Raw genomic sequence first — 26,282 nt, 5'->3', positions numbered from 1 at the left:
CCGCACCCTCTGCTCCTCTGCCGCTAACCTCCTCACCTTGCCTCGTTCTCACCCGTGCCACCGTCGACCCCCGCCCCACGTCCTCCCCCTGGCCCGGAATGCCCTCCCTCCACACATCCACCAAACTAGCTCTCTTCCTCCCTTCAAAGCCCTACGAAGAGCTCACCACCTCCAGGAGGCCTTCCCAGACTGAGCCCCCCCGTTTTCCTCTCCTTCTCCTCTTCCTCCCTTCCTCATCGCCCCCCCTCCACCTTCCCACAGCACTTGTGTGTATTTGTACATATTTATTACTCTATTTTATTAATGATGTGTATATAGCTATAATTCTATTTATTCTGATGGTATTGACACCTATCTACTTGTTTTCTTTTGTTGTCTGTCTCCCCCTTCTAGACTGTGAGCCCGTTGTTGGGTAGGGACCGTCTCTCTATGTTGCTGATTTGTACTTACCAAGCGCTTGGCACAGTGATCTGCACACAGTAAGCGCTCAATAAATACGATTGAGTGAATGAATAAATACTGAATAAATACCATTGATTGATTGATTGATCATTCATTTATTTCTTATCACAGTCTTAGGAAGTAGGTAGAACCAGGGCTGATCAGTCATTCCTGACCTCTCTTAAAATAGGTTAATTTACTTGTTCTGTGGTAGAAGACAAGGGATTTGTTGCAAAGCTTCTTGCAAACTGAGGAAGGGGCTCTTTGAAGAGTGGTTTAATGGAAGAAGCACAGGCTTGGGAGTCATGGGTTCTAATCCCGGCTCTGCCACATCAGCTGTGTGACTTTGGGCAAGTCACTTAACTTCTCTGTGCCTCAGTTACCTCATCTGTAAAATGAGGACTAAGACTGTGAGCCCCACGTGGGACAACCTGATTACCTTGTATCTACCCCAGCGCTTAGAACATTGCTTGGCACATAGTAAGCACTTAACAAATACCCTAATTATTGTCATTATAAGAGGAATGGAACTCAGTCCTGTGTTTCTTTCCACTGACCTCTCCCCATCACTCTTCTTGAACAGAGGCCCGATCTCCCTCCTCTCCCTTGTCCGACAGGCATAGCTCAAAGGCAAACCCATTTTATGGGCAAAATTAGCTAGAGAGGGTTAAATGGTATGCTCAAAGTGGAATGTAAACAGAAAGTAATTTACCAACATCCTGTCATTTCCGAGACTTAACAGCCTGGGTTCGTTGCTGTCCAGCTTTACGCCAAACAATAGAGTTTGGATGGTCTTGTGGTGAGAGCGAAGTCTTGCTAAATATTCCCAGACCCTTTGTCCACTCCTGACCATCAGCTTGTAAATGGCCACAGAGAAGCTTGCATCCTGAAAAGGAAACACAGAATTTAAGTCATTTCAATGAGCAGAGGATTTCTGTCTCTGTTCTAATGTGCACACCCGCCGCTATCTCTTAGCCTCATCTGGACAACAATTCTACTCCTCAGGTCTCTTGGTGGTATTCTTTTTAAAATGTTTCACCAAAATTATCCCCTAACCCTCCTCAATCCTCTCCAAAGTCAGCCTGAGGCCTAAAGTCCATTCCCCAGATGGGAAAACAGGCTAGGAAAGATCTAGTTATCGCCCTATCTCCCTCCTACCATTCCTTTCCAAACTCCTTGAATGGGTCATCTACACCCGCTGCCTCGAATTCCTCAACGCCAACTCTCTCCTCGACCCCCTCCAGTCTGGCTTCCATCCCCTACATTCCACGGAAACTGCCCTCTCAAAGGTCACCAATGATCTCCTGCTTGCCAAATCCAACGGCTCCTACTCTATCCTAATCCTCCTCGACCTCTCAGCTGCCTTCGACACTGTGGACCACCCCCTTCTCCTCAACACGCTATCCAACCTTGGCTTCACAGGCTCCGTCCTCTCCTGGTTCTCCTCATCTCTCTGGCCGTTCATTCTCAGTCTCCTTTGCGGGCCCCTTCTCCCCATCCCAGCCCCTTACTGTAGGGGTTCCTCAAGGGTCAGTTCTTGGTCCCCTTCTGTTCTCTATCTACACTCACTCCCTTGGTGAACTCATTCGCTCCCACGGCTTCAACTATCATCTCTACGCTGATGACACCCAAATCTACATCTCTGCCCCTGCTCTCTCTCCCTCCCTTCAGGCTCGTGTCTCCTCCTGCCTTCAAGACATCTCCATCTGGCCGCCTGCCGTCTGCCCGCCATCTAAAACTCAATATGTCCAAGACTGAACTCCTTATTTTCCCTCCCAAACACTGCCCTCTCGCTGACTTTCCCATCACTGTTGACGGCACTACCATCCTTTCCGTCTCACAAGCCCACAACCTTGGTGTCATCCTCGACTCTGCTCTCGTTCACCCTTCACATCCAATCCATCACCAAAACCTGCTGGTCTCAACTCTGCAACATCACCAAGATCCGCCCTTTCCTCTCCATCCAAACCGCTACCCTGCTGGTTCAATCTCTCATCCTATCCCGACTGGATTACTGCATCAGCCTCCTCTCTGATCTCCCATCCTCCTGTCTCTCCCCACTTCAATCTATACTTCACGCTGCTGCCCGGATCATCTTTGTGCAGAAACGCTCTGGCCATGTTACTCCCCCTCCTCAAAAATCTCTAGTGGCTACCAATCAACCTACGCATCAGGCAAAAACTCCTCACTCTCAGCTTCAAGGCTGTCCATCCCCTCGCCCCCTCCTACCTCACCTCCCTTCTCTCCTTCTCCAGCCCAGCCCGCACCCCCCTGCTCCTCTGCCGCTAACCTCCTCACTGTGCCTCATTCTCGCCTGTCCCGCCGTCGACCCTCAGCCCACGTCCTCCCCCTGGCCTGGAATGTCCTCCCTCCACACATCCACCAAGCTAGCTCTCTTCCTCCCTTCAAAGCCCTACTGAGAGCTCACCTCCTCCAGGAGGCCTTCCCAGACTGAGCCCCCTCCTTCCTCTTGTCCTTCTCCCCCTCCCCATCCCCCCCGCCCTACCTCCTTCCCCTCCCCACAGCACCTGTATATATGTTTGTACAGATTTATTACTCTATTTTACTTGTACATATTTACTATTCTATTTATTTTATTTTGTTAACATTGTTGTTTTGTTGTCTGTCTCCCCCTTCTAGACTGTGAGCCCGCTGTTGGGTAGGGACCGTCTCTATATGTTACCAACTTAGTACAGTGCTCTGCACATAGTAAGCGCTCAATAAATACGATTGAATGAATGAATGAATCACATCATTTGCAGGAAAACAGAGTGAGTCAGGACCAGAACTTGGGATCGTTAGCGTCTGGATCTTAGCTTTGTTCATTCCAGATTGCTCTCCTCCCTAACTTCACTCATGTCAATTTGAAATGAATTGTCAAAATTTCCCTGGGGTTCTCCTTAGCAAAAAAACTTACAGCCGTTGCAAAATACTGAGAGTCATGGGAAAAGCTGGCAAGGGTCACAGCGCTTTGAGAATATCTGAAAGGCTCGGGAATTTCATTTTCTAATGACAGCGCGTCAAGAATGTAAACAGTCCCATCGATGAATCCAGCCCCTATTAGGGCCCCTAGAAAAAAGAGGCCAGAGAACAGTGACTTATCAGGCCCTTTCTCCAATGCCGTTTCACATTTGAAACCTCTCGTGGTCTGAATCCTGAAGTGGAAATACCTTCAGAATTGTACGCCAGGGACCGAATACCCTTCTCAAAGATCCTGCTGACAAGGTACTTTCTCTCCCTGTAGTTCCACACTTTGAGCAGCCCACAGAGGCTCCCGATAGCAATGAGGGGCTGATACGGGTGGCACGTGATGGCATAAATGGCATCATTGGGTTCCAAGAGCAACTTCTCAAGCTTGGTCCCGTCTGTTGTCAAATGGAGCACTTTGGCATCAGATGTGGCAATGATAAAATTTCTGTTTGTCAAGAGACACAGAACAGTGTCAGCATTTGCGGAAAGCGGGGCTTACCTGCTACTCCATTTCTAACCGCATATGAGACTACTCTGTCACCTGCAATTTACTGACATTATTAACCTCGCATTCCTAAAAACACATTTTTACAGCCCCAATACCCACTCCAGGATCCGTTTGCAAGAGGAGCAGTCCGCATTTCTACATGCAAATCAAGCCACTTGGTATGCAGTTGGACAGTCCGGCGAGCAATTAACTAATCTGCGCGTGCAAAATTCCATTTGTGTATGCAAATGTGAAGTTTTGTGCACGTAAGCAGATGTGCCTGCAAATACTGTAGGGGCAGTTAAGCAGGCTCAATGGCAACTTGGTCTTGAAAATTTGTGTCTATTAATTGTGAAATGTCTTTAAATGCAATGGCTGTGGGGAGCTTCCAATTTGCAGGATGGTGGATCCTTGAATTGCATGGGAAACACTGGACCCTATCTAAGGCTTCCAAAAAGATAGAAGAATTTAAGGGAGGAAAAGAGAAAAACAGACTAATGGGAGACAAAGAAAGGAGATTTGTTCCTCACAAGAAGGAGCTCCAACATCCCAATATCTTTATGAATCTAGTAAAACCAACGATGCATACTGCCAAATAAAGTTTGATTTTTTTAAAGCAATTATATAACAGTTATCAGCCAATTGGGAGTCCTTTAAAAATTGGAAAGAGATGTGCACACTATTTGCATAGGAAACAATGCCGCCAATATTTTACAATCCAAGAAACATGATGCAGATGTGAAATCATGAAAAGAACAGAGTTCCCAAATGGATTTACTTTGTGTGCCAACAGTGATCTGAACACTTTAATGATGCTAGGGTATTAGGTATGTCTCATTAATAACTTACCTGACGATGAAATGTTTACCATGAAGGGAACAATCTGTAGGGTAGTTGGATTTATCGGTAGGAGGAAGTGGAGGGGTCTTCGAAAAAGACAGCATCTTTATAGGACTCAGTTTCAAATGGCTGTACCAGTTTACAAGTTGCAGCTGGCTATTATAGAATTTAATATGACCACTAATATCACCCGTTACAACATATCTGAAAGCAAGAATGGCAGTGTATATTATTCTACAATATTTTCCCTTCCCATCCCCCGGTAGATTCTATAACATATAATGAAGCAACGAATGATTTATGCTTTTACCACTCCACTAATATGGCTGAAAGTACGGTCATTTAGTCAGTATATTTAAATTACACGTGCCAGTTTATAAGTCACTTTAAACACTTCTCGTGGAGAAAACAAATGCTTAAAAAGGTAAGCGTTACTGGAAATAAACAGATAAAGTTCCTTTGGTCAAAAAATGTCAAATGGTGAAGTTCTTCCACTTGTTTTTGTAATTAATCTTTGGGTTCATTAAAAAAACCACATCATGTAGAAAAATTCTAATCGAAAGGGGCGATCAGTTCCCAAGTTCAGGCTGAATACTCACGGAGAAATACAACTCACAAGCAATGCTGGAAAGAAAAGCACGCTTTGTGTGACGTAATGTAAAGGACTCACATATCCATCACTGCCCTCATCTGGGTAAATGTAAGTTAGAACTCAGGTAGAAAAATCAGACCCTGAAGGAATCCTCATCCCAAACTGTCATGTTAAAACTCCCAAAGCTCTATAAACCATTCAGGATGCCATTACTTTGAAGCCTAGGAAATGATCTGGTACCATTTTAATTCAAAATCTATTACATAAGAAACTGAATCTCTACGGTTTCTCTGTCTTATTATTCCCAAAGGAGGATTGAGCACTGCAGATTACAGCCATAAACATTACCAATAATAATTTGCCCTTTGGCTGGTAGGTTTTATTTGAAGTTCTGAAAATTCTTTAAGAAGTGCATCGTTGATCTAAGTTTTGGGGGCACAGACACTGTAGCAGTGAGAAGATTGGGCAGCAATTCCAAAGTCCAAGGACAGGGTATTCATTCATCACCAGATTGTATCTCCTTCTTATAAAATTTAGGTGACGTTCTGTCCTGTATTTGCACTATGATAAAAGCTAACGTACTTTTACTGCATATGCAAAGCAATCATACGCAAGTACTGCCAGAGAAAAAATATTTAAAGTTGTTTTTCATTTCGGCCACACTCCCGGGGATTTTTAAATGTCCCATTTTACGATCATTAACAGGAATGTACTTAGTCCATTACCCATCGACACTGGTAAGCACAGTTATGCCATCTGTCTGCAACTGAATCAGTTTAATAGCTTTGATATTACGCAGTTTTACAGGTTTCAAGGAAGGACTTGGAGGAGAGATGGCATCCCAGACAACCAGCTTCCCTTCCATTGTCGCAGAAAGCAGTTGTGATGGGTTAAAATGAAAGATGGACTGACTAATTTTCCCCACAGTCTTGCTGAATGTCTGCATTTAAAAGAGAAAGTTTACACAGTTACAATCTGTGGTACACAAAAAAGAAGTCATCGATCTGCTAAAGTTTCCAACTTCTAAACAGAAGCTACAACAGAAAGTCAAAAAATTTAAGCTCCTGAAGAATTATTTTAATACTGCATTGAGAGCATGTAAAGCAACCCGTTAATGATAATCTGCAAAACCAAAGAGGAAATGAGTAGCCAAATTATCTAAGGGATTTAAAATCTTCGTGACTCAATTTCCCCATCTTTTACATGGGAATCTTAATCCTTGTTCCCTATCTCTTGGGTGTATTGGGAGGGTTACTGAAATGTTACATACTGAGCTTGTGATTCAAGCTCTTAGAAGGAAAGTGCTATTTAAATAAAAGATATTTTTACCATCCTTTGGGCTAATTGACTCCCACAGACTGTTTCTCCTTCGCATTTCAGTTCAGTTAAAAAAAAAAAAACAACTGTAGCTAGGATGACAATATCTTCTGTGTGCCCTTTTCGTAAACGGGTTTCCCCAAACGCGAATGGAAGACTGGTTTTTGATACAAGCTTTTCCTTCCAGTGCTAGATAGTGAGGGAAACATCAAATGGCCATTATATTCAGAGGACAGACTACCTAGCATTCAAGGAGTAATAGACTCCAGGTCTATTATCAGGTCAGTCACCCATCTGCCTTTTCAGCCACAGTGATTAACCCAAAGAGAAGAAACGGTGTGGCCTAATGAAAAGAGCATGGCCCTGGGAGTCAGAGGTCCTGGGTTCTAATCCAGGCTCCGCCACATACCTGTTGTGTGACCTTGGGCAAGTCACCTCACATTTTTTGTGCCTCCGTTTCCTCCACCATAAAATGGAGATTAAATACCTGTTCCCCCTCTTACTAAGACTGTGAGCTCCGTGTAGGACGGGGACTGTGTCCGACCTGATTAACTCGTATCTATTTCAGTGCTTGACATGTAGAAAGTGCTTAACAGATACCATAAAAGCAGCATGGCTCAGTGGAAAGAGCCCAGGCTTGGGAGTCAGAGGTCATGGCTCCGCCACTTCTCAGCTGTGTGACTAGACAAGTCACTTCACATCTCTGTGCCTCAGTTACCTCATCGGGAAAATGGGGATTAAGACTGTGAGCCCCATGTAGGACAACCTGATTACCTTGTATCCCCCCCAGTGCTTAGAACAGTGCTTGGCACATAGTAATTGATTAAAAATTGCCATAATCATCATTATTATGATTATTGCATGAGCAACCCTGTCAGCAGAAGCACTGTCAAGGACAACGTAAAGACCATTAAGAAAAGGCACGCAACACACACCCTCAAACATATTTCAACCACTCGTTTCGAAACAGCTTCAGCTTGAACGAGCCTGAGTGCTCCGATTTTAATGATGGTCTTTGCTAATGATTAAATTAAAAATTCATACCATCATTCATTTTGGAAACCAAGGAGTTCCAAATCCAGTGAGGACTTGGGAAAACCTGGACGCTGGAGACAGAACACAGGACTAAATGATTCAGCTCTCTTGACTACATCCTGAAACTTTTTGTTTGGGGGAATCTTGAGCATTTTGGAGAGTGGCTTTTCCCATGGCCTTCGTTCTCCTCCAAATCCAGAGTGCCCCGTTTCCTCCAAATACCAAGGAATACCAAATACCTTCCTTCACACCAAAGACGGATCCAGGGAGAAGGTTTTTCGTATTTTCCAAGTACTTCCATGTATTTAAACATTACAACAAATAAAAACAGCAAAAGACCATCTCACGTTACACAAAAATGTTTCTACTTACTTTCTCAGTTAAACATGGTGCACTATACTCCAATTTGCTATTGTCTTCCTCCTGATAAGTACAGGTAAATGTTATCACTTCTAAAATAGCCTCTGAACCAAAGGCAGTGGAAAAAAAAGAAAAAACACACACAAAGTCTAAACAGGGTTAATGCATTGGTCTAGAAGAAAATCTGGATATTTTCAGTCTCTATTTGGGAACTTGCAAAAATACAGTTACACTATGAAAGCCCAGTGCCCAGACAAAAAGAAAGCATGAAAATCAGGAAGCCAGTTTTAAATGATGTAGAAAAGTATTTCAGGTCAAAATCACTTTTATGTATTAAAATACACAGATACTCAGACCTAAAACTAAAAGCCAATCATTTGTCACTTTTGGGATTGGTCACACACCCATCATAAAATAAGATATTCCAAGATGTACACAGGTGGTGCTCTATAATTAAGAATGGAATAAAATTAAAGGTAGTAAAATTAAGGTGTGAATACTTACTCTAAACTAGTCTCACAGCAGCGTGGCTTAGTGGGAAGAGCATAGGCTTGGGAGTCAAAGGATGTAAATTTTAATCCCAACTCTGCCACTTGTCTGCTGTGTGACCTTGGGCAAGTCATTTAACTTCTCTGTGCCTCAGTTACCTCATTTGTAAAATGGGGATTAAAAGTGTGGGCCCCACGTGGGACAACCTGATTACCCTGTTACTATTTCTGTGCTTAGAACAGTGCTTGGCACATAGTAAGTTCTTTACAAATACCATATTTATTATAATTATTATAAAATTTGAAATTCTTAAAACCACACAATACAGAACTAAAAATATCTAGATGATCTGTAGTGGCCAAAGGGTATAAACTAGTCTCGCAGTCTGTCTGCCATTAGTCTTAAATGTCTGGGATAAAGCCCCTTTCAATTTAATGATATTGGCCAACTAGAGCACAAAAAAGCTCATTTTAAAAACTTCTTGCTACATATAATTCACAAATTGCTTGTTTTTACTACTTAACCCAATTTCTATCTCAAATTCTTTTTTTAATGAGAGTTCCACCTGAATAAACCTGAAAAAATTTATTTAATTGCCACCTTCTCCAAGTGCACTAAAATATATTGTAAAATATAAGTACCCTTTTTTTCCAGCTAGAATTTTAGGTAATTAGGGAACAGTCATCACTGTTTATTGGAAGAAAAAGGTTTTGTGTATGCATGTGGTGTCAGAATTAGGGAACAGTCATCACTGTTTATTGGAAGAAAAAGGTTTTGTGCATGCATGTGGTGTCAGAATGGGTGACACCTTCCTGACAAGTTACAGGAAAACTACACTAATCTGACCGTTTAAAACACATTTACTGCTATTTTTTGAATGGATATAAAAAGGCAAAGGAGATCTTAAAACCTACGGCATTTTATAACGTTACCCCTTCCAATTCCTGGGAATGAATGTGTAAGATAAAAAAACCTTGCATGAGTAGTCCACCTTGTTGTCCTTATTCACTTTTCCTTTGATTCAGTAGCGTGAACAACCAAGGTGAAGCCCTCCCAACACTGTCAACGCATCTAAGCTCACTGATCTAATTTGGGAAAGATTCTGGTGCTCTGACATTCCTTCCCCAGACCAATGAAGACACGCCTCATTCTCTTAGGAGCCTATTGCTCTAGTTATTTAATTGGGGTTATGAGGTGGGGGGTTTGTTTAGCTTTTAGTCTAAATAGTACAATCACAGGGCTGCAAGATGTCGAGCTGATCATTTATCTCCCCGATTGTTTCTTTTAAAGCCTGAAAATCTCTCCCCTAAATAGGGCTGTACCTAGAGAGAGGTGGTCCCAGGGTGCCTAGCATGATACAGGAGGGAGGTTTAAAGGATGACCCTTGACCCGACTGCCACCGTACAGCGGCAGCCGGCCATATCGGCTACCAACTGCTGCTTTCCTACCTCTCCTAGTGTACACTGGTCCCCAATCACACCTTTCCTCTTCCCCTTTCTGCTGCACTGCAAGGCCACAGCCCACGGGGAGGAGTTGGAGGGGGGGGGGGTCCCCACTTAGGACACGGGGCCTGCTGCCATCTGCAGAACCAGCTTCAGACAGTAAGCAGGGTAGTCCCTTTGGGGAGACATGCGGCAGGGATGGAAGTGGGCCTCCTGACCCACTCGAGGTGGATGATGTCCACGCACAGAGCATCCACCACCCCTATCCGATCCTGAGCACATGTGGCGGGCATACTGATTTCATTTTTTCAGTGGTCCACCTTCCCCGCTCAACCCTCCCTTTGCCTCAAATAAAAATGCTTTCTTTGCTTTCTCATTCTTTTTAATTTACACAGCTGGATCAGGGAGGTAGATGGCCGTGAACAAAGCGGGAGCAAGACAGTAAGAAAGGGCAGCGGAGGAGTGGGTGGGTGTGGGGTGATAATAGTGATAATTATGGTATTTGTTAAGCACTTACTGTTCTAAGCACTGGGGTAGATACAAGGTAATCAGGTGCCCCACGAGGGGCTCACAGTCTTAATCCCCATTTTACAGATGAGGTACTGAGACACAGAGAAGTTAAGTGGCTTGCCCAAGGTCACACAGCAGACAAGTGGCAGAGCCGGGATTAGAACCCACCATCTCTGACTCCCAAACCCGGGCTCGTGCCACTAGGCCATGCTGGGTGATAGCAAGTGCTGAGAGGAGTGTGAGTGTGGAGAGCCGGAGTCCACTAAGCTGTACAAGCGCTTAGTACAGTGCTCTGCACACAGTAAGCGCTCAATAAATACGATTGATGATGATGATGGCTCTGCCCCAGTCCTGGGAACTGGGCACATATAGGGATAGGAAGCCCAGCAGGAGCCTTGACCCTGTCCATCTAAGCCGGGCCCCAGGGAGGAATTCCCAAGAGCACGGGACCTGCCAGGCCTGGAGCCGGTAGCTGCCGTCCCCGCTCACTCCGATCCTGGGGGCTGGGAGACAGCCCAAGGAAAAACTGGCCACCGAGGGGACTCGGCAGAGCACTCTGGGAGCTTGGAGTGGCCTTCCTCTCTGGGGTGAGCCAGGAGCTGGGACTGGGGGGGTTGTGGACAGGAGTACAGTGGTAGGGAAGGGGGGAATAATAATAATAATGGCATTTACTAAGCGCTTACTATGTGCAAAGCACTGTTCTAAGCGCTGGTTGTGGCTTTAGAGAGTGGGGCCATTATTGAGTACTTACTGTGCGCAGGACACTTTACTAAGCATTTGGGAGAGTACAACACAGCAATATAATGGACATGATCCCTGCCCATGGTGAGCTTACACTCTAGAAGGGGAGCAGACATTAATATAAATAAAAAAATTAAGATACGTACATAAGTAATAATAATAACAATGGCATTTATTAAGCACTTACTATGTGCACAGCAAGTGCTTTGAGGCTGGGGGTGGTGAATAAAGGGAGACAGGCAAGGTGACACAGAGGGAGTGGGAAGAGAGGAAATGAGGGCTTAGTCAGGGAAGGCCTAGTGCTTTCAAAAAGGCTTTGAAGGTGGGGAGAGAAATTGTCTGTCAGATATGAAAAGGGAGGGCATTCCAGGCCAGAGGCAGGACGTGGGACGCCTTTCATTCATTCAATCGTATTTATTGAGCGCTTACTGTGTGCAAAGCACTGTACTAAGCGCTTGGGAAGTACAAGTTGGCAACATATAGAGAGGGTCCCTACCCAACAGTGGGCTCACAGTCTTGTGAGTAGGTGGGCATTAAAGGAGCCAACTGTGAGGGCTGGGATGTAGTAGAAGAGTAGCGAGGTGAGGTAGGTTGGGGCAAGGTGACTGAGTGCTTTAGTGCCCACGATAAGGAGTTTCTGTTTGATGTGGAGGTGGATGGACAACCACTGCAGGTTATTGAGGAGTAGGGAAACACGGACTGAACTTTTCTGTAGAAAAATCAACTGGGCAGCAGACTGAAATATGGACTGGAGAGGGGAGAGACAGGAGGCAGGGAGGTCAGCAAGGAAGCTGACACGGTAATCAAGGCAGGACAGGATAAGTGCTTAAAGTGGTAGCAGTTTGGAGGAGAGGAAAGGACAGACTTTACCGAGGTTTCGAAGGTAGAACCAACAGAATTTAGTGATAGATTGAATAGGTGGGTTGAATGAGAGAGAGGAGTCGAGGATAATGCCAAGGTCTGAGGGAGAAAAGGGGAAGCCGGGGCACTTCTCCATCCTGGTGGGCAAGCAGGTTTTCTAGGAGGGGCCGTGGCTGGTGGCCCCCTCTCCTGAGTCTCGGCTCCCCAACTGGTGAGCACAGCCAGGAAGCTGGGTCACGCTGCGTGGGGTGGGAGGGCATTTTGCCAACCCAGTTCCCAGCACTACCGCCGTGCCCTTGGGTGGGCCCGTCCACTCCCCACCCCTCCAGGCCTGGCAACTACTCCAAGGGTCCAGTGGGTGGCCAGATGTTGCCCAGGATTGAAGCAAGTGACCCCAGAGAGTCACCCTTTTTTTGTCTCATAGGCAGCGGGATGTGATAAGGTGACGCATCACAAGCGGCATGATGTCACCAGGTCAAATGAGGGGGATGACCACTTGGGCTCTTGCCTCAAGCGCACACACCCTGGAACCATCCCTGCTGCCTGGAATGCCCCCAGGAGGGACAGAGAGGCAGAAGCATTAGCCTCCCTGCCCCAACCAGCGAGATTCTGGCCTGCCCCTCTGGGAGAATGGGTCCCTAGAGAGCTGCTCGTGGGTAAGGAATAAGACAAGAGGCGAAAGACAACATCCTTATATTCCATGCCATACCCACAGGCATCTTGAGCCCCTTATGGTGTGGGGCCCAGGGCAATGATTCAACTTAGCCTTTTGTTAGGATTGGCTTTACCCTACACAGAATACAATCAATAATATTTAAAAACAAAGGGCCTGATCACTGTCAACTTTTCCTTTTGAATGAGGAGGTAAAAAAGAGGCAGGGATTTTAGGAGACAGGGATACTGGGAGGGGACAGGCTTCAAATAATTAATAGGCCAGAAAGCCACCATTTTGGGTTCTTTTGACTCTGAATTGGAAACTCTTTACAGATCTTGACTGTAAACTCACTGTGGGCAGGTAACACGTCTACTAACTCTGTTGTAGTGTACACTCCCAAAGACTTAGTTCAGTGGTTTTGTTCTCTGTCTCCCCCTTTTAGACTGTGAGCCCACTGCTGGGTAGGGACTGTCTCTATATGTTGCCAACTTGTACTTCCCAAGCGCTTAGTACAGTGCTCTGCACACAGTAAGCGCTCAATACGATTGATGATGATGATGGTCTGCACACAGTAAGCACTCAAGAAATACAATCCATTGATTGATTGATTTTCAAAGACCTGATATACACAAGGGTAGAAATCCAGCTCAAAAAGCCATTGCCCCTCCCCTCAGCCCCCCAAATCCCAACTTCCTCCCCATGGAGTGGGCACTACCACAGCTTCCAGGCCCCTTCCCTGGAGGAAAATTTATGTGGGGATATGCAAGATGACAAGAGTTAGGCCACTTTATTTTCAAATTCAGCTCTATAATCCCCAGCCTCAGTATCTGGAATTTAAGACTGGGGATTAAAATAGGGAGAAGCCATTCCACACAGGCCTAGAATGAACGTGTAACTGTCATAAAGACATAAAGGATAACAACTGTCTCTTAATGAAAGACAATTTCTTTGAATTGACTGTGACAATGAAACAATTTGAGATTTCAAGAACTACCTTTACAGTTTATAGTCCCAACCACCAAAAATTCCCCATTTTCTACTTACCCACACATAAAATATTACTTGGCTCTGACTGTTGCTCACTAATTCCTTATTATTCCTTGGATTAAAAATAATGTAGCTCTGAAATTTCAAACATCACATAAAACCATTATGATTTGTTTCTGGTTCGGAAATATGAAAAATTACAATGTATAAAGTAAGCAATAATACAGGAATATGAAGTAGAATATACAGGCAGTTTCAAAGGAATCAATGTAAAATAGAATTTGAAAAAAATATTGACCTAAAGTGAGAGGGTTCAAATATATCCTACAAAGACCTTTGAAACCCTAATTCTAGTTGGCCATTTGTAAATTTGGGCAAGCAGAATTCATTTAATAGCTATTAAATGCTCCCAAATATTTTTACTTCATTCATTCATTCAATCGTATTTACTGAGTGTTTACTATGTGCAGGGCACTGTACTAAGCGCTTGGGAAGTACAAATCAACAACATATAGAAACGGTCCCTACCCAACAACAGGTTCACAGTCTAGAAGGGGGAGACAGACAACAACACAAAACAAGTAGACAGGTGTCAATACCATCAGAATAAATAGAATTATAGCTCTATACACATCATTAATAAAATAAATAGAGTAATAAATATGTACAAATATGCACAAATGCTGTGGGGAGGGGAAGGGGCGATGGGGAAAGGAGGAGGAGGAGGAGGAGAGGAAATGGGGAGGCTCAGTCTGGGAAGGCCTCCTGGAGGAGGTGAGCTCCCAGTAGGGCTTTGAAGGGAGGAAGAGAGCTAGCTTGGCGGGTGTGTGGAGGGAGGGCATTCCAGGCCAAGGGGAGGACATGGGCCGGGGGTCGACAGCGGTATAGGTGAGAATGAGCTACAGGGAGGAGGTTAGCAGCAGAGGAGTGGAGTGTGTGGGGTGGGCTACAGAAGGAGAGAGGGGAGGTGAGGTAGGTGGGGGCGAGGTGATGGACAGCCTTGAAGCTGAGAGTGAGGAGTTTTTGCTTGATTCGAAGGTTGAAAGGCAACCACTGGAGATTTTTGAGCAGGTGAGTGACGTGCCCAGAGCGTTTCTGTACGAAGATATTCTGGGCAGCAGAGTGAAGTATAGATTGAAGCGGAGAGAGACAGGAAGACGGGAGATCAGAAAGGAGGCTGATGCAGTAATCCAGTCGGGATAGGATGAGAGATAGAACCACCAAGGTAGCGGTTTGGATGGAGAGGAAAGCGCAGACCTTGATTGATTGACTGATTGATTGATTGGCAATGTTGTGGAGGTGAGACCAGCAGGTTTTGGTGACAGACTGGATGTGTGGAGTGAATCAATCAACCGTATTTATTGAATGCTTACTGTGTGCAGAGCACTGTACTAAGTGCTTTGAGAAGTACAAGTTGGCAACATATAGAGACAGTCCCTACCCAACAGTGGGCTCACAGTCTAGTATCAATCAATCGTATTTATTGAATGAGAGAATGAGAGCGGAGTCAAGTATTACACCAAGGTACATCAAATCGTATCTTCAAGTTAGAAAGTTTTCCCTTTAGTAGAAAACTGATTTTATAGTCCTGGTCCAGGGTTTTTTTTTTTTTTTTTTTTGCTTTGTTTGTTTAAGATAACCTCTACTTACTATGCTTTCTAATAGTTGAACATACCTGAAAACCAAACTTTGGTAGGAGTTCAGCACTGCTCACAGGTATATTTGTGTCTGAAGTCCACTTCCAAATGCGAATTCTCTTTAAAAAGATAAAAGGGAGAAATAGTAGAGACGTTTTCTGAAGAACAGTATGCTCAATATGACCCACTTGCCAATGGGACAACTCAATTTATTAACTCCGCAAAGCCACTGCCATAAATACATATAAAGAATCAATTTTCCATCAAACAGGTAGAATAAAGATTTAAGTAGAATACCTATCTTAGCATTCTCATAGCCAAGCATCTACGATGGGGGGGAAAAAGTATCCTTTACCTGCACATCAGCAGCACCAACTGTTACCAGATACTTGGCATCATGTGAAATTGCTATAGCTGCAACCCCGCTGCCTTCTGGATGGCTATCAAAAATGGTATGCACAGGAATGCTGCAAAATAGAAAGACAGTTGCTCATCAAATTATACCTATCCACTATCAACTAAGAACTTGTGGTTTAAACCCAAGGTTAGATCATGGCTTCACTGACTTGTGATGTGGCTTAGGGACTTCAGATATTTGTTAACCACTTATTATGTGCCAGACTGTGGAATTGGAGTAGATGTAAGCTAATCAGGTTGAACACAGTCTATGTTCTACATGGGGCTCACAGTCTTGATCCCCATTTTGCAGATAAGGTACAGGCACAGACAAGTTTAGCAACGTTAGGACTAGAACCCAAGTCCTTCTGACGTCCAGGTCCAAGCTCTCTCCACCAGGCCACGGTGCTTCTCTCAGTATAAGGTATACTTCTTTTCCAGGATCTGAACACAAAGAGTACCTGTCAGGAGTTGAATCAAGCAAGATTTAGCTATTTCAGGATCTCAGACCTAGCCAGTCCTTTGATTTCAGTTCTCTGAGAGATGGGATGGGAAACATATCCTTGGCGGGATTCCCACAGTTTTTGCTTAGGATTACAATCCTGTTAGCGGCCGACTCAAAGAAGCCAAATCCATAATAAAGCATTCACTTTTGAATCTCAGCTCTGAAAACTAAGCACATCTGCAAAGAATGTATTTGTGGAAGAAATGACACATGAATAAAGTGAAACAGTATCTTCTGCAATCTTTCTCTAAAGGAAGACATGATAAATAAAAACACCACATAGCAAACATTTTCATGAAATGAAAGCTTGTCCTGTGTGTGAAAATTTTCAAATTCCAATCAAGCAATTTCGACGTTCTCCAGGGATGCCCTTGCTCAGCTCTTGTGCTAGTCGACTGCCTCGACCAGCTACAGGGAAAATGCTTAGTGAAGTAATATGAGTGTTTCCAGCTGGACTTAAAAGTTTCTCCTTAAATGAAAATCTCATTTTGGGATTAACTCAGTTTATCTGTATATGGCCAGACTCCTCACGATCACTGGAGTGAAGCAGGACTATGAGTTAGGTCCAATCATGTTAGCCCTATTCTTGGTTGCTGGGCTTGAGGATACAACAAGGGATATCCCTGTTATAATAATAATAATGGCATTTATTAAGCGCATACTATGTGCAAAGCACGGTTCTAAGTGCTGGGGAGGTTACAAAGTGATCAGGTTGTCCCACGGGGGGCTCACAGTCTTAATCCCCATTTTACAGATGAGGTAACTGAGGCCCAGAGAAGTGAAGTGACTTGTCCAAAGTCACACAGCTGACAATTGGCGGAGCCGGGATTTGAACCCATGGCCTCTGACTCCGAAGCCCGTGCTCTTTCCACTGAGCCATTCTGCTTCTCCCAGTCACACCTGTAGTCCAAATGTAGATCTTTCAGCTCAACAGGCTCTGAGCATCTTCCAGAATCTTTGAGGCAGTGGTCCAGGAACTGCATTAAGCAGATGACTGTGCACTTGAGGTGTATGTGAGCACGCGCCCACCCCCACACACCCACATGATGGTATGAAAATTATTTAGAGTACAGTACAGCACGATGGGCTGACAATAAGTCTGAAGAAAATGGAAGTTATGTTATACGCTCATATATGGCAACCCTCCCCACAACCAAATGTCTTCATCAAAAGAACTTGTGTCACTGAATTCTGCTACCTAGGCCGTACACTGTCCATGAATGCACAGGTAAACTACAGGAAATAGAATTTAAAAAGCCAGTATAGCTTTCAACATAGAGCAAAACATATTGGGTCAACACAGGGGCATCAAACACCACACCAAGTTACAAGTCTGTAAAGCTGTTGTGGTGTCCAACCTCCTATATGGCCAAGACACCCCAACACCATCATCCTCATCATCAATGGTATTTATTGTGCACTTACTTTGTGCAGAGCACTGTACGAGGCACTTTAAAAGGACTTACTAAAGGAGACACATCCAGCTCCTACAGCAGTTTCCCCAACCATAGCCAGCACCAAATGAAAGGACACTGACAGGACATTCTAGACTGTGAGTATGTTGGGTAGGGACCGACTCTATATGTTGCCGACATTATAATAGTAATAATAATAATAATAATAATAATAATAATAATAATAATGGCATTTGTTAAGCGCTTATTATGTGCAAAGCTCTGTTCTAAGTGCTGGGGAGGATACAAGGTGATCAGGTTGTCCCACATGGGGCTCACAGTCTTAATCCCCATTTTACAGATGAGGTAACCGAGGCACAGAGAAGTTAAGTGACTTGCCCAAAGTCACACAGCTGACAACTGGCGGAGCCGGGATTTGAACCCATGACCTCTGACTCCCAAGCCTGGGCTCTTTCCACTGAGCCACGCTGCGCTTAGTACAGTGCTCTGCACACAGTAAGCGCTCAATAAATACGATTGAATGAATGAATGAATGAATGACATGATTACAAACACCATCAGTTTACCAGCATTGAAGCATACAACTCTCCTGGTGAATACGGGTGAGAAGGAGGTATAACAGCACAATACTAAAGCAGTTGTTGAACAGAGAGAGTTAACAAGGGTCACCTATAAGCCAGGACGGCAGAATTAATGATAAAAAAAATCTCAAATAAATGTGATAGAGCAGCAGGCAGGGAAAGTGGCTACCAACTCTGTTATATTGTACTCTCCCAAATGCTTAAAACAGTGCTCTGCACACAGTAAGCACTGAACCATACCACCCACTCCCTCCCATCCCCACAGCACATATTTATATATCTGTAATTTATTTATTTATCTATTTATTTATATGTCTGACTCCCCCTCTAGACTGTGAGCTCGCTGTAGGCAGGAATGTGTCTGTTTGTTGGTATATTGTACTTTCCCAAGTGCTCAGAGCACTGCTTTGAGCACAGTAAGCGCTTCTAGACTGTGAGCCTGTTGTTGGGTAGGGACCGTCTCTATATGTTGCCAACTTGCACTTCCCAAGTGCTTAGTACAGTGCTCTGCACACAGTAAGCGCTCAATAAATACGATTGAATGAATGAATTAAATACTATTGAACGAATGAGTGAAAACCACTGATTGATTGACTAGTCGGAGGCCAGGGCAATGCTCAGAGAAGGCTGCGGTACAACAATCCTAAGAGAAACAGCATGACGTAGTGGGTAGAGCACGGACCTGGGAATCAGAGGATCATGGATTCTAATCCCGGTTCCTCCACTTGTCTGCTGTGTGACCTTGGGCAAGTCATTTCACTTCTCTGGGCCTCGGTTACCTCATCTGTAAACTGAGGATTGAGAATGTGAGCCCCACGTGGGACAGGGATTGTGTCCAACCCGATTAGCTTGTATCCACCCCAGCGCTTAGTACGGTGCCTGGCACATAGTGAGCATTCAACAAATACCATAATTATTATTAACTACTATTATTAGGGTCTGCTCCCCTTGAGCCAAAGATATGTGAAAAGCAGGATACCGAGAAGCAGGCTCAGAAACAGAGGCAGGTCATTTAGAGAAGCAGCATGATGTAGTGGATAGAGCAGGGCTGAGGAGACAGAAGGTCATGGGCTCTAATCCTGGCCCCACACTTGTCTGCTGTGTGACCCTGGGCAAGTCACTTCACTTCTCTGTGCCTCAGTTACCTCAACTGTAAAAACATGGGGATTAAGACTGTGACCCCAATGTGGGACAGGGCCTGTGTCCAACTTGATTAACGTGTATCTACTCCAGCGCTTAGAACAGTGTAAGTAATAGGAAGCACTTAACACGCACCATGATTGTTATTGTTATTATTAAGGGACAAGCAGCAAGGGCCTTGCCTTAGGTGCAAACAACATGGAGGATGAGCTGCTCCCGATTCTATTTTTTCAATCTATCAGTGGTCGTTACTGACCGCTTCCTGTGGGCAGAACTCTGTACTAAGCACTTAGGAGAGAATGCAGAAGAATTGGTAGACCTGTTCCCTGCCCACTCCCACTGGCACACATGGATACAATCTTACTGTCGGCTGGGTCATCTTTAAAAATAAAGCACAGCTCTCTCTATGTAATAGAGATATAACATATAGACATTGGATTATTATATACTATGTCTACATATTATATCTCTATTATATAGGGAGAGCTATGCCTTATTTTTAAAGATGACCCAGCTGACAGTAAGATTGTGTATATGTGTGGAGACAGAGAGAGAGAGAGAGAGAGAGAGAGAGAGAGAGAGAGAGAGAGAGAGAGAGAGAGAGAGAGGGAGGGATCTCTGTAGGACTCCCCTGACAATGTAAAAATGGTATCATGAAGTAAGCTGTCCAAATTCTTCTCAGTAGTGAATAAAAATGTAAAAGCATTATTATTCAAAACTTACCCAGAATAAGAGTCCCAGACAATCACTAAACTTTCAGGTCCTTTGTCAGCTGTCGCAATCCACCTTCTATCTTCGCTCACACAGAGACAAGAAATAACACTACAGTGGCCCTGTGGAAATGGAGACAATTGTTCTTGAAAGACAAGAGACCACTGGGTCACCTATCTCCATCAGTTCACTCCTCTCTGCGTATTACTTTCATGTTCTCGGTGTCTTTGAGGGAAGCCCTGTCCATTACTAGGGGACAGAAGGCAAATCCTTCAAGGAGGAAATATGCACGAGGCAATAATGTAGACTTTAGTAAATGAAGTAGTCTAAAAAAATGATGTTTCATATCTCCAGAACTGATATACATTTTCTGGTTGAAATTGAAGGGTAAAATCTTTTGGCATATAGGCAAAATTTGCTGAAAATGAGAGCGAAGACATATTAAAGAACAAGGGCAGTAAAGTTGGCACTGGAGACATAATGCTATTCACCTACCTTCAGCAAAGGTTCCCTTACTTCACAAGGAGAAACTTTCATACCTGAAGATGGTACTGGCAATTCTTGAAAATGTCATGTATCACAACTGTGTGAGAACAGGCATAGAGCAGCACTCTCTGATCTTCATCCTGAAGATTGTAAACGGGGGAAGTACTATTCCATCCAAATGCCCAAGCCAAATTCTGTAAAAAATTAAGAGGCAAAATGACAAGAACTTGAAAAATACAAATACACATTTATAAAAAAATCCACACAGAACTGAGTTATTCAGCCTATTCACCAACATTTCAGACGTGGTACAGGAAAAAATATTGCCACTCAACAGCAACAACAACAACAGTCTCTAATGGTAAGAGACCACAGACTTTCAAAAGGTATTAGACTTGGTAATAAAATTTCACAATTAACAATAACGTTGTGAGGTGACACAAAAATATTTTCCCACTATACGATTTTGAATCTTATTATTATCATCAAAGTATTCACTTACAGCAACCTCTTTGATAGGAATTAAAAATTTTCTCTCAGCAAAAGCAATTGAAAGGACAGGACATTTTCTACGGGCAAGAAGATTTGGTGACTGACAGAACTGAGGAAATGCTTTTTGCCAATATCATTTTCAAAATAATTAACAACATGCAGCCATTATATGGTAATTCCACCCAGAGCATTTAGTAACTATTAAATAATTACTATTTTTAATAAGTGATACAGGTTTTAGATATAAAGTTATTCTACCCTTTCTCTTTTTAAGTAGCTGAACTAGTTCCCAGGAATGGCTCAAGGGATGTAACACTACTCTCCTTAAAGCTCGGCATTAAACCAGCTTAAAGGCCCTATGTAAAGATAGTTGTTAAATTAGATTATAGCCAAAAAAGTCAGTAATTTGTGATTTAGGAAAAAAGGCAGGTTTTTGTCAAACTGATTCGCCCAACCAGGGTTAAATCTGGATAGATCCTAGATTGCAAATCTTCTTCCTTTTTCGAAATCCTCAGGACAGACAAGCTGGGCAACTGGTTTCCTTTCTCCCTTCCACACTTCCCAGTCCCCATTCTTTCTTGCTTCCATCTGCTGCTTCCCTGCAACTTATATTTAGACTTTCTATTGCGTGGGCGGGATAGAATCTTGAAATCATAATTGTCTCAAGCTGCAACTTCCAGGAACAGAACCATTAAAATAACTGAGTTTCTCTTTTACAGGCAGTTGTGGGCTTTTTGAAAATGAAAATTATATGTTTGCGGGCTTGTTAATTTTCAAAGGTATTTTATTCAAATGGCTACTTTTTCTTTCTGCTTCTGAAAAATCAGGTAAGAACCAGCATCTTCCAGGCTCCTGCCTTTAGTTGTCATATCGTGTCTACTCAAAGAGAGAGATAAAATGGAACAAAATAAAACTTTGTTTTCCTTCTTCTGTACCGAAGTTCCTTGCTTAATATGATTTCATATTCCTGATACTCAAGTTAAACTTACCCAGAAAGATTCTGTTTGACCCCACCATCCTCCCTGTTTCTGGAGCCTACAACCTTGCCTTTATTCTAGATCCTTTGCACTCTTTCATCTCTCACGAACATGGTATTGCTAAATCCTGTGAGAAGCAATGTGGCTTAGTGGAAAAAGCATGATGGAATCAGAGGACCTGGGTTCTGGTACCAGAATCGGAAGACCTTGTACCCAGCTCTTCCACGTACCTGCTGTGTAACCTCGGGCAAGTCATTTAAGCTTCTCTATGCCTCACTTCCCTCATCTGCAAAATGACGATTCAGTACATGTTCTCTCTCCTACTTTGATGGCAAAACCCATGTGGGACCTGATTATCTTGTATTTACACCAGTGCTTATTATTCAATCATATTTACTGAGCACTTATTACAGTGATTGACAAATAGTAAGTGCTTAACAAATACAGCAGTTATTATTATTTTTGCCCCCACATTTCCCAGATCGGCCCTCACCTCTCCACCCAAGTGGCCACCAGCCTGGTCTGGCCCCTCAGCAAATCCCAGCTTGTCAGCTTCCCCGCGGGTCTCCCTGCCTCCAGTCCCTTTCCAATCGATACTTCCCTCTGCTGCTGGCATCAGCTTTCTCAAACTTTGCTGTGCAGAAAACCTCTTCACTCCTCAAAAATCTCCAACCATTACCCATTCATCTTTGCATCAAGCAGAAACTCCTGATCATTAGCTTCAAGTTACTCCCTGAGCACTCTCCGTCATGCCTCTGGGGTTCCTCTTCTCATTGTGCCCCATTCTTGACTCTCTCACCTCCACTCTCTGTCTCATGTCCTTATGGCCTTCAGGCAGGGAATGTGTCTGTTCATTGTTATACTGCACTCTCCCAAGCGCTTAGTACAGTGTTCTACACACAGGGACTAGCATTCCCTCCCCATTCAATCTACCAGACCATGGCTCTCCCTATCTTCCAGACCTATAAGAAATCCCACCTCATCTAGGAAGCCTTTCCTTAGAATTTTTTCTTCTAGCCATGTCACATTCCCCCTACTATCACCTGGATATTTTTGCACTCACTACCTCTTTATGCATTTTTGAACAAACTGCTTTACATACTATTCTATTTGAGCACTTCTTCTGCCTATTTATGAATGGTTTTATGCCTGTCATCCTTAAACTAGATTCACTGTGGGCAGAGATTGTATCTTCTTCTACTAAATTCCCTAGACTGTAAAATGCCTGTGGGCAAGAAGTGTGTCTGTTATATTGTACTCTCCCAAGTGCTTAGTACAGTGCTCTGCACATAGTCAGCACTCAATAAATACAACTGATTAACTGCTGTACTCTCCCAAAACTTACCCTATGTACAGTTGGTGCTCAATAAGTACTGTTGATTATGTAAAGATAAGCTAATTACAGCAGCCCATAAAATCTGCATACATACCATCAACCTCTTTCTAAAAAAAATGGGATTTGGAAAATGTTTCCATTTGAACACTGGACTTTACTACACTTGGTATTTCCAAAACTCCCTCAAATCAATTCATAATTTCTTATCTTGTTTTCGTTCTTTAGATGGGAAGAGCAATCTTACGCTCTCACTTTGGGAATCATGAATTACTTCCCTCTCGTAAAGTACAATTATAGTTTTCAGTATCGTGGCTTAGCATTCCAAGAGATAAAAACGGAAATGTTGAGCCTGGTTAGTTCAGGGAATTGGCTATGAGATATTGGAGATGCCTTATTGAATCGGAGGTGGGCAGGTCAAGGGAGAGACAAGGGTTAAAAATGACTGCCATTTGTTGGGTAGTTAGTGGACTACCAAAAAATTGAGAATCACTCAATCAATTGGTGTTTATTGAGCACTTAATGTGTGCAAAGCAACAGAATTGGGAGTCACGTTCTCTGCTTACAATAAGCTTACAGTCTAAAGGGGAACTGTTCATATCGGGATTAAGACGGTGAGCCCCACGTGGGACAACCTGGTCACCTTGTAAATTCCCCAGCGCTTAGAACAGTGCTTTGCACATAGTAAGCGCTTAATAAATGTCATCCTTATTATTATTATTATTATCGGCTCAAAGCGGACAGGAGGCCTCATCAGAAAGATCACTGTTATCCAGGGGATTAAAGAGGCTTCTGACTGGCAATCTGGGTCAAGAAAAGGAATTTCATGGGTCCAAAAAAATGATTATCTTCCTATCCAGTAGAGAAATATAAGACAAACTTAAATCAAATATTCTACCAATTCTATACCACGGCAAGAAACTTTCTTCAGTTGAGAATCCACCTCCAATCTGCCTGTGTGACCCAAGCCGTTTTTCCATTTAAACTCAATCAGTAATATTTACTAAGCACCTACTGTTTAGGGAGTACTGTAAGAAGCACTTGGGAGGGTCAACAGAATTTGATCCTGGCCCTCAAGGCATTTATAATCTAAATTTATAATAAATTTTAGAAAGAAGGAGCAGCGTGACTGGAAAAACCGTGGGCCTGGGAGTCAGAAGGACCTGGGTTCTAATTCCGGCTGTTGCTGTCTGCTGTGTGACCTTAGGTAAGTTGCTTCCTTCCTCTGTGCCTCAGGGACCTCATCTGTAAAATGGGGATTAAGACTGTGAGCTCCATGTAGACAGGGACTGTGTCCAACCTGATTAGCTGTGTCTATGCCAGAGCTTAGTAATAATAATAATAATTATTATTATGATATTTGTTAATCAATCAATCAATCAATCGTATTTATTGAGCGCTTACTATGTGCAGAGCACTGTACTAAGCGCTTGGGAAGTACAAATTGGCAACACATAGAGACAGTCCCTACCCAACAGTGGGCTCACAGTCTAAAAGGGGGAGACAGAGAACAGAACCAAACATACCAACAAAATAAAATAAATAGGATAGAAATGTACAAGTAAAATAAATAAATAAATAAATAAATAAATAAATAGAGTAATAAATATGTACAACCATATGTACATATATACAGGTGCTGTGGGGAAGGGAAGGAGGTAAGATGGGGGGATGGAGAGGGGGACGAGGGGGAGAGGAGGGAAGGGGCTCAGTCTGGGAAGGCCTCCAGTGATTACTATGTGCCACCCACTGTTCTAAGCGCTAGGGTAGGTACAGTGCCTGATACATAGTAAGTGCTTAACAAATACCATAACAAACAAGGAAGTGCTACAGTGGATCGTGAGCACATGAGTGCTTAGGTGACATAGGAGGGTTGAAAAATCTGCTGCCATGGAAATAGGATGGGGAGCTAAGGGAAGGCCTCCTGGAAGAGATGTGAGGTTAAGAAGAGCTTTGAAGAAAGGGAGAGCTGTGACCTACCGGATGTGAAGGGAGGTAGTTCCAGACAGGAGGAAGAGTATGAGCAACAAGGTGGCAAGAGAGAGGAGAATAAGCCGAAGGGAGTAGATTGGCTTGAGAGGAATGATGAATGAGCGTTGGGGTGGAGTAGAGAAGAGAGAGGACAAGCAGGAGGGAGAGACTTGATTGTCTCGCCATCGACCCCCGGCCCACGTCCTCCCCCAGGCCTGGAATGCCCTCCCTCTGCCCATCCGCCAAGCTAGCTCTCTTCCTTCCTTCAAGGCCCTGCTGAGAGCTCACCTCCTCCAGGAGGCCTTCCCACACTGAGCCCCTTCCTTCCTCTCCCCCAGTCCCCCTCTCCATCCCCCCATCTTACCTCCTTCCCTTCCCCACAGCACCTGTATATATGTATATATGTTTGTACATATTTATTACTCTATTTATTTATTTATTTTATTTGTACATATCTATTCTATTTATTTTATTTTGTTAGTATGTTTGGTTTTGTTCTCTGTCTCCCCCTTTTAGAATGTGAGCCCACTGTTGGGTAGGGACTGTCTCTGTATGTTGCCAATTTGTACTTCCCAAGCGCTTAGTACAGTGCTCTGCACATAGTAAGCGCTCAATAAATACGATTGATGATGATGGTGGTTAGGAGTTTCTGCTGGATGCGAAGAGGAAAGGGCAACCATTGGAGGTTTTTAAACAGTGGGGAAATGCATGTAAGATCAGTGTTTCAGAAAAATCATTCAGGAAGCAGAGTGAAGTTTAGACTAGAGAAAGGAGAGACTGGAAACAGGAAGATCATTAAAGAGGCTGAGGCAGTAGTCAATCAATCAATCAATCAATCAATCGCATTTATTGAGCGCTTACTATGTGCAGAGCACTGTACTAAGCGCTTGGGAAGTACATGACAAATACTT

General features: G+C 43.6%; 1 protein-coding gene across 1 annotated transcript in view; it reads right to left on the bottom strand.

Moving 5' to 3' along the window:
- CFAP251 (cilia and flagella associated protein 251) overlaps positions 1–26,282 on the bottom strand; it is a 71,364-nt gene that overhangs the window by 37,828 nt on the left and 7,254 nt on the right. Inside the window, exons 5-15 of the mRNA XM_038763613.1 lie at positions 20,652–20,792; positions 20,125–20,234; positions 15,720–15,831; positions 15,403–15,483; positions 13,785–13,862; positions 8,055–8,105; positions 6,056–6,270; positions 4,748–4,942; positions 3,612–3,856; positions 3,359–3,510; positions 1,154–1,327 (exon numbers count right to left, since the gene is read on the bottom strand). Coding sequence (XP_038619541.1) covers positions 1,154–1,327; positions 3,359–3,510; positions 3,612–3,856; positions 4,748–4,942; positions 6,056–6,270; positions 8,055–8,105; positions 13,785–13,862; positions 15,403–15,483; positions 15,720–15,831; positions 20,125–20,234; positions 20,652–20,792 — 1,554 coding nt within the window. The remainder of the gene's footprint in view (positions 1–1,153; positions 1,328–3,358; positions 3,511–3,611; positions 3,857–4,747; positions 4,943–6,055; positions 6,271–8,054; positions 8,106–13,784; positions 13,863–15,402; positions 15,484–15,719; positions 15,832–20,124; positions 20,235–20,651; positions 20,793–26,282) is intronic.

This window comes from Tachyglossus aculeatus, chromosome 21 (genome assembly GCF_015852505.1).
Source record: "Tachyglossus aculeatus isolate mTacAcu1 chromosome 21, mTacAcu1.pri, whole genome shotgun sequence".
NCBI classification, from domain to species: Eukaryota; Metazoa; Chordata; class Mammalia; order Monotremata; family Tachyglossidae; genus Tachyglossus; species Tachyglossus aculeatus.
This window is presented reverse-complemented; position numbering and strand designations above follow the sequence as displayed.